Source organism: Cannabis sativa, chromosome X (assembly GCF_029168945.1).
Source record: "Cannabis sativa cultivar Pink pepper isolate KNU-18-1 chromosome X, ASM2916894v1, whole genome shotgun sequence".
NCBI classification, from domain to species: domain Eukaryota; kingdom Viridiplantae; phylum Streptophyta; class Magnoliopsida; order Rosales; family Cannabaceae; genus Cannabis; species Cannabis sativa.
Window position 1 is genome coordinate 35,738,500 of NC_083610.1, and position 9,573 is coordinate 35,748,072.

Here is a 9,573-nt window from a genome sequence, read left to right on the forward strand (position 1 = left end):
TCTTATAGCCTGTTTTAATAACTCAACTTTCTTATTTTACTTGTTGCAAGTCACAAGTTACATAATATTATTATGTTGGACAATATGTTATATGGTAAAATAAAAGTATCTGATAAAATCTTGTAGGTGATATTGAATCTCATTTATCATTTGAATCGGAATTTACCACTTTAATGGAGTAGAAATTACACACAATGTGGGAATATGAACAAAATTTGACAAAGTTGGCTTTTTTTTGTTTATCCACCTATTATGGGATTACACTTTTTTTTTATTATAATTTTTTCAAATACCATAAACAAAAGAAAGAGGAGTCCTCTTGCCAACCCTAAAGCAGTTCCAACTTCAAAGCTCCACCATCGTCCGCCTCTGTCTAACCTTCTCCATCGGTCTGACCATCATCTCAAACCTCCCGTCTTAAGAAATTAGATAATTGGTGCCATGTTACACATAATTGAAGCCATATACAGTACAAGATATATCTAAAAATACACAAATTAACAAAAATCAAATGTATCAAAACAAAAATCAAAACACTAAAAAATATCAAATGTTACAATCATAACAATAAATAATTTTTACTCCTATATTATAGTAAAATTATTTTTGAGTAAATATATCTAGGGGAATTACTCCATATGTTGTTTTTTTAACTTTTAAAGTGGTTGCAACGTTAGTTGCAATAGGGGTTTCTATACGATTTTTTGTTGCAATTTAGGTTGTAGCGCTAGTTGTAATAGGGGTTTCTACGTAGAATTCTGTAAAAATGCAAAAAAAAAAATTGTTTTGAAGTGTAAAAATGAAAAAGCCCCATATATACATGTATCACAATTTATAATAAAATTATTAATTTTACATAAATAAATTTATAAAGTACATATATTTTATTAAGATAAAATTATTCTTATAAAGATATATACTTTTTTAATAAGGGGCTTAGAAAATATATAAGAAATTTTTACACCAAAAATACAAAATGAAATTTTTATTACATAAATACTTACACACGGTTACCTCAACATTTTTACCTTTTCTCTTTATTTTATTACATATATACCACATGCACACTCCCCCATGCATATGACACGTGCATCTCCCCCATCCCTCTTCAACCAACCATCAATCACTTTCTTCTGTTATTTTCATTTTTTCCTTTGATTTTTCATTTCTTTTCAGTTGTTTTTTAAATATCTTGTAACCTCCATTGATGACTTATATCAATCATACCTTACATCATTTCCCTCTTTTTTTTTTTTTGTTATTATTTTCAATTTCTTTTCAGTTTTTTTTTTTTTAAAATAAAACCTCCATAGCTGAACTCTTCTCCTTCCCCTGTGCCAAAGAAAATTTCTAAAATGGGGTTGAAATTTGTAGCTAATAGGAATAAGGGCAAACGTCCTGTTGTTCAAGACGATGACTCCGATTTTGCTCCTCAATTGTCGAAACGTGAGCGAGCTCCTCCTAAAAAGAAATCAAAGGTTGCTGCCCATGAAAAAATTTCTAATGCTCCTGCTCAAAAAATGATTAGGATGGTGCTCCTCTTCGATCGCAGGTTTGTTTTCGGTTTCTTTTTGATTTTCCCTCATTTTTGAAATTTTTGCATATGCAACTTTTGTGGGTTTTGTGTTTATTGATTTCTCATTTTGTAATAGTTTTTTCATAGTTTTTTAATAGTGTAAACACCTTATGTATGTATTTTTTTTAATATATTTTTTATCTAGTTGTTTACTGTCTATTTTTATATCATCAATTTTTAACAATGAGATTTATCATGGATGTTGATGTTCAAAGGGTTTTTCCTGTATTTTAGTTTGTATACAGTTGTTTTGTAGTTTTATTATAGTTTTGCTACTTGCATATGTTATTTCATTATAAAACTAATATGCAACTATTTGCACAAAACTTACTATGTATAACTACTATTTCTTAGTCCTCGTCAAATTAAATTCCTGCATAATATATAAACTATCATAAAACGATAATGCAACTATAAAGTTACCAAAACAAAAAATAAACAGACTTATACGTAACTGGTTGTACCTTAATTCGAATTTACTCTTCTTATTGTGTTTTTTAAAAAATATATTTATATTGGAAACCAGTAATCAATCAAAATGCAACTGTATATAACGTAGATGTATTATTCATGAGGTTTTTTTTTTTTTTAATTTTCACATCATACATTGTTTTGGATTTGGTAGGAGCTCCAGATCTGTTTGTTACAGATCTACATTTCATGAATCTGGATTTTGATATTAGGGGGAGTTGTTTTGATCGAATAAAACAGAAAACAAATGTGTAATTTTAGTTTCTTCACAGTTTTTCTGATTTTTTTTTCGTCATTTTCTGTTTAGATCATTGCAGGTCTTCTTTTCTAGTTGATTTCGCCAGAATTAATGGTTGTCTTTTCCTCGTTTGGGTTTCATTTTGGTTGTTTTGCGGTTTTGAAACGATCGAGGTATGTTCATCTTCATCGTTCGCTCTGTACAGCTGAAGGCTTAGTGCATGTGGTATTTTTGCAAATATTTGTATGTGGACTGTATAAATGTTTAATGGGCCGGCCCATAGTATTTTTGTAATTTTTTTTTTCCTTTCTTGTATTTTTCTGTTTTTTTCCCAATATATAACTAATTACAATTTTGTGGTATTTTTATTTATATTTAGCTTAAATTGGGACTTAATATTTTTATTTTTTTTATGATAAATTTTTGAATTATTTTTGAATAGAGTATTCAGAAGCACTTTCAATATTCGTTTCAATAAATTAAAATTTTAAATTATTTGTTTTTATCAAAAAGAAAAAATATATATTAATAAATTTCTAAAGTTCTAAATTATATCACAAGGTATTTAGTAAATTCTTACTATCATAAAAAAAAAAAAAAATAGAACATTATTTCTTTTGGCTTTTAAAATTCATGATTATTAGCTTAAGCATACTAGTTCTTAGCGGTTTGTATAAATCAATTCAATCCAATAAAAACTGACCAATTCAATTACAACTAACCACTAAATATTAGATGTCGAATTGTGATCGAATTGGATTGGATGTTTTTTTAATATCCAATTAGATTTGATCGGATGTTAGATGAGGTATCCAAAAATCCAATACATCTAACATTCAATCAAACTAATTAATATTTTTATTTAATTTGGTTGACTAATTTAATTTTATGTTATTATACGTTAAAAAATATATATATAAATAATAATTAACATTAAAATTTTACTTTTTTTTAGGATTGGATGGATCCAATCCAATCAAAAAAATTATAGGTCTAAAATATTAGAGAAATCCAAATTAAACAAATAGATATACATGAAATACATCCAATTGATAGAACCGATCAAATCCAACATCCAATGGATGTTGGATCTATTGGATGATTGAAATGAATTAGATCAGATCAGATGTTAAAATCTAACATCCAATATATAATTGGATCGAATCTAGATAGACCTAAAAATATTGATCTAATGAATACCCCTACTAGTGTTGATAGAGATATGTTGGAATATTAACCCAAGTCTCACATTAGAAAAATATATAAGAGTTGGCTTGAAAATAAGGGTTTCACTTACTCCATTAGTATGAGGCATTTTGGAAACGCTATAAGAAATGTTACTTTTACTGACCTAAAAAAAAGTAGGCATAACACGCTAGCAAACTTTTACCGGTGCATAAATGCGCTAGTAAAAGTTGTCCACGAATCTCCCTTTGTAAAAGACTTTTTACTGACGCAATTGGCATTGCGCCAGTCAAACATGCTTTCACTGGCGCAACTATGCATCGGGAGAAACCCTACGTCGGTGTAAAGTAGGGACCTAAATCCGCCCATTGACGGGTAAAATAACTTTTGTCTGTGCATCTTTACGCTGGTAAAGTTTTGTGTGTTTTTTCATTTGTCAGGTAAAGGTTTTGCCGGCGCATAGTTGCGATGACAAAACCTTTACTTTCCAAATGGATTTTTGCGGGAATGACCTATACCGGCACACTTATGCACCGAAAAAAGTCTTAGGGTTTAGGATTTAAGGTAAGTTTTGCTGGCACAAAAATGCGTAGGTGAAAGCCTTTGTTTTAATTTTTTTTAAAAAAATTAATAATTTATTATATTTTAATAATTTATAATAGTATTGTAATTAATTTTAAATATTAAATTAGATTTGAAAGAAACATAATTAAACAAGAACAGTATTCACATTTATAATTAAATAGTATCCCGACCGAACTAAAATATATAAACATGTTTGAATTGTACTAAAGTTAGTAACTAAACAAAATATTAAAAGACGTTCGAAAACAATAAAAAAAAAGTCAAGTTCAAAAGTTAATTATAAAATATATATTGTTTTAAAGTTGGACATTGTCATCGTCATTATTGTTTTGAGTCGTGGGACGATGCGATGACGATCCAGCACCACGAGGAGTGGGGAATGACAGAAGATCCATATGATGCATGTTGAAACCAGGCACAACCCGAGAGATATACTCAAACTGATCTTGGAATAGCTTGATGTAGAGTTGTTGTGTTTCATAATGCTGCTTCGAATACTGAGATTCATGATGTGCCTCCTCCACTTTTTTTTTTTGTAAGGCCTCATATTGTTCCATAGTAACAGTCGGTGAGACAGAAGAAGTCGTGGCAATTGCTCTTTTGGCCTCAACTGCCTTTAATCTTGGGAGATGGCCAAAACCTCTCAGATGTCGAGATCACTCACCTAGTACTTGCGTCATAACATGCAGGTCTCATGGCTACTGAGTGGGATCTATAGCATCCTCAGCAGGGTGATCCTCAATGGACTCTGATTGATTTACAACCAATTCAACTATTTGGTCCTACAAAAATTAATTAAATTAAATAATCAATTTGAATACAAAACAAATTGAAAGAAATATTCATAAATTAATAAATATCAATGTAAACTTACATAAGCTTGTTGCGCGTATTCCTTGCGCTAATTTTTGTCTTAGTGGAACTTCTGAAAAGTATCCACAATATTTAGAAGTTCTCCTGTCTCGAGGTTAGCTTATATTTAAGTAAAAATAAGTGTCATTATTATTTTTCCAAAAAATAATACTTATCAATCACAAATAAATATATAAAGTTACCCCATCGACAACATGTGCTAAATAGGCTTTGATCCCCATCCTCCTTAAAGTTTCATCTTACCACAACTTTCTTTATTTTTTGATGATCTTGCCTGAAATTAATATATTTGTGTTAAAATTAATTATTTATTGTTGACTATAACGTAAAGTATTACTAAAATTAATAATTTCATTAAGTATATTTTCTTTTTTTGTGTTCCAGTAAGCAATACAATTACTTCACACCTCCTGAGTTACTCCGTCTGAAGGTAACATGTCCGCCCTCTCCTGTCCAAGCTCTTCAATATTTTCAATCCACTTTTTTATACAATTGGCCTGTCAGTCACGCAAACCTTTTAAAATTTCATAGTCCACAAACTTAATATTATCTCATGGGCACACAAACTTTGTCTGCAAAAAAAGTGACATTAAAATTAGTACATTAATTATTTCAGCTTTAGAAACACTTTCCCACTTAAACGTGTACCAATATAAACGTGTTATGTGTACAAAAGTGTACATATAAACAACCCATAGTAACAATTAACCGAATGACACTTTAAATTTGCTATTAGTTCAGTAGTTTGGGGAATTTTACCGCCGAAATTTAAGCTTAGAAGGTTAAATGCAAGTGAAACGACAGTTAAAAAGATTTTGCCGCAAAAAATTCTAATATTAACTTCAATTACTTTGCCATCAATTTGGTCGAGACACTGTTTTTTAAAAAGTAGATCATAGGTTAGGTTTAGATAAATGATTTTAGTTATTGATTTCACATCACTGGTTTAAAATAGCACATTTGATTTTCAGGGTCCTTTCTTTAGAATATAGAATGTCATTTGTTGGGGCATGGTTGAGAGAAAATGGAGGAAAGATAACCAGAGTACTGATCAGTAATGGTCTTCTTTTCTCACTCAACAAGCAACATTCTCTCTCTCTTCATGGCGCCTCTCAGTCTCAACTCAGTTGCTAAGCAGTTTTCGCAAACTGCCAACTAATGGAAAAGTGCCACATCAGTTCACAATGGTAATAATAAAATTATACAAGTGCATGAAATACCAATACTTAAATTTTGTAATATATACTTATAAGTTTAAGTCAGTTTGCTCTAGCCTATGTCCTCTTGTTGGAAGACTTGTTCACAACTTAATTATGCAGAAATATAACATTCCAAACAAAACAACAATGTATTCGCTTCAAGCACTTCCACATAGTCCACGCTCAGCCGCAGCAGGAACCACAGGCAGGTAAAGAATCTGATAGTTGAGTATAAACACGTTTTGATTTAGCGAGTGAAAGACCAGAAAATATTTTGGAAAAATAATAAAATAAAAACTTAAGTCGAAACAAGCTCATGATGAACTTACTATGGTCAGGCCCTCGAACACTGTCCAATCCACGAACATTGTCAAGCCCACCTCGAGGCCCCCGTGGACCACCACCACCACCACCACCATATGGTCCTCCCCCAGGACCTCCAGGACCACCGCCATCCCATTTCTTTCCAGAAGCCGAGCCTTTTCTGTAGGCATCCGACTTTTCCATCTACCATATAAAAGTCAAGAAAATATAAGCAGAGTCTCGTTACAAATAAAAACTAATCCTAAAGACTTGTCACTTGTGATAAAGATTTTACCGAGAACATGGTTGAGAAGAACACGCCTATGAGGTTTACAATGGACCAAAAAAAATCAGTTATTGTCTTGAGTCGCCATATCGAACGCTTTGATTTAACAACGCCTACAGAATTATGTACAGTTAGTTCATACTTTGATCACTTCAGCTCACAAAGCAATAAGCCGATATTCAAGACAACATACAATACATGACATATTACTCCTCGAATACATCTAACGCAGGTCTCACTGATACACAGAAACCACTCATACTAATTTGCTAATCCCAAGTAAGGTAGATAGAAACAATTTTGATTCAATATATAACTTATACAAAAGGTTGAAGTTCAAAAACAAATGGGCCACAAGTAACGGGTGGCATCATAAAACAAAATTTAGAAACTTGAGTATCACATTAAGAGAAAAAAATTAGCAATTTATTGCTAAAAGTACCAATAGCCAAACTTATGGGAATGTTCTTTAAGAAAATCGACAAAGATGCTCCACACACTACACTAGACTTAGATGAGATAATTGGCCCTACTTAACTCAATGATAATAGACATGAAAGAGCTCAAAGTTAGAGTAAATAACATCACGGCACATTCAAGGATAAGATGGCATAGAAAAAGGCTAACCACCATAAAATTTAAAAGGAGATATCGTAAATAGGGACAGAAACAACTATGGATCATAAACATCTTACGTATACTGTTAAATTGGTGAGCAGAAAAAATACATACAAACATGGTAACTAATCTAGGTACTCTATTAAGTTGAATTCCCGAGAGTGGTGTTAATTACTGACCATAACAGATGGAGATACAACAATTACCAGAGGTGTCGACAGCAGATAACCTGTATTACTTGACTAATACAAAATGGAAATAATTTGTATACTTGAAGACCAGGTATAAACAAATTCAGGACAGAAAATTACGATGAAAACACCATAATTGATTCATGATCAGTAGTCCAATAGAACTTAACAATAATGAGCACTGAAAAAAGAAAGAGGGGGGTATAATACAAAAGAATTAACACTAACATCCACATCCTTTAACAGAGCACAGATAATTAATAAATCAATTGTTCTCTGGGGCATGTTTGGAATCACTTTATCCTGTTGAGAAACTTAGAATAACATTGTCAAGCTGAGTCCTCTCTCCTCATATATCATATATGTATATACATTTAACATTGGTGAGATAAAATATTGCAAAAAAATAACTCTATGCCACTTATCACAACTCAAAAATTCCTTCGGTATTTCACCGGTCTTCTCACATAAGACTACTCAAATAACATCAAATGAATCAAGGTTAGCATCAACCCCTGAATACTATTTAACAATGAAACTGAAACCAGCACAAAAGTATCATAAAAATATCAACCTTGTTGAATAGAAAAAGAAACAAAATTGAAGGTCTTCTTCAACTGTGGAAATTTAACCACACACACCCAAAATATAAATTTAACATAAGCAACTAAAAACACGCCGACCATACAGATCGAATTACATAAACCAAAATCCAAAAAGTCCCAAGTGATATCAAACGGTACGAGACAATAGAAATAGATCATTAGCCTAATTCGGGGACCAAAAACCCTAAAACCAAAATTTGTAATAGCATTAATTGATGTGATTCAAAATGATGAGATACATAATTCGAAGATCGATGATTAAACAAGGGAAAGATTGAGAAAAAGGGGATATTGCTAACCTCGTTCAACGTAAGCCATGGTGATGCACCTAAATATTTCTGGGTCTTTCCTGAATAAGCGTGGAGTTTCAGTTTAAATATGGAGATTTCTTTTTTACTTTTATTGGTCGTCGTTTTTCTACATGGCCTGGACAACGTGTTCTTTTGTCTCCGATTGGCTATCTCGTTCCATGTCAACGACAATAGACATTACCCTCTTGTGTAGGGCTCAACATTTATTTATTTATTTATTTTATGAAAAGCGTTAAAAAAAAAAAAAACACTTAGATCTCAAGTCGTTACAAAATAGTTGTTCAAGAATAGAAAAAATCAAAATACAGTAAAACTTCTGGTAGGTAAACGCTCACTTAGCCACATTATGAGCAACAAAATTACAGTTTCTACTAATATTAGCGAAAACACAACTAACAAAAAAGAGAACCCGTACTCGCCCGCCAAATAACTGAGTTGGAGGGTGATCAGGTCTACCTATTGGCGGGTTGACCCGATCAATTTCTTTCTCTCTTTGGGCTTAATTTAATTCAACCAAAATGGAAAATTTATTGGACCAAGCAAGGACCTAATGAATTTGGACACCTTCTGGTTTTATCTAGGGGTTTTTTCATATGTATTCTACATTTACTAAAAAAATTACAATATATTTATATATACAATACAAAATAATTACAAAGTATCATATGTATGCTAATGTAGACTACTAAAATTTTACCACGTGTACACGTGTATACATTTAAGTAGTTTACTTGGCACTTACAGAATTTTTTGGATAAAAAAGTAAAAATTAAAACGATATAGTAGTTTAGAGGATTTTACCACTAAAAACTCAGTTTGTTGAGTTAATTGTCACAAATCGTATATAGATAATATTACCGCCAATATCTCATACATACATAAAAAACAAACTTATTACAATTACAAAAAATAACAGCACATATATTTGTTTTTTTAAACTATTTAGTTTAGATGAAACACAAAATATAAACTTTCTTTTTACAAACTGTTGATCGAATTTTTCGACAAATGTTACTCATATATTAATAAGAATGATTAGGATGGGGATTTTTAACGTGATTTGAGCGTTAATGAGCCTTAGTCCACGAGTCACTTATACTGAAAGTTAGAATGTTCTCTAGTTTCAAAGAAT

General features: G+C 31.3%; 1 protein-coding gene across 1 annotated transcript; it reads right to left on the reverse strand.

Annotated features, from left to right (window-relative positions):
• Positions 1–6,136: 6,136 nt before the first annotated feature.
• Positions 6,137–8,627, reverse strand: LOC115710743 (uncharacterized). The gene is made up of 4 exons (XM_030639100.2): positions 8,430–8,627; positions 6,726–6,829; positions 6,457–6,634; positions 6,137–6,345 (listed from the first exon to the last, which is right to left on the reverse strand). Exons 1-4 carry the CDS (start codon positions 8,446–8,448, stop codon positions 6,311–6,313), a joined length of 336 nt encoding a protein of 111 aa, XP_030494960.1. The 5' UTR covers positions 8,449–8,627; the 3' UTR covers positions 6,137–6,310.
• Positions 8,628–9,573: the final 946 nt, after the last annotated feature.

Bases quoted from the DNA above. Each gene is read 5' to 3' on its own strand.
- LOC115710743 (XM_030639100.2), bottom strand. The intron at 6,635-6,725 runs GTAAAATCTTTA...TTTATATGGTAG, and splicing joins TCTTCTCAACCATGTTCTCG to ATGGAAAAGTCGGATGCCTA. The intron at 6,346-6,456 runs GTAAGTTCATCA...CTCAACTATCAG, and splicing joins TGTTCGAGGGCCTGACCATA to ATTCTTTACCTGCCTGTGGT.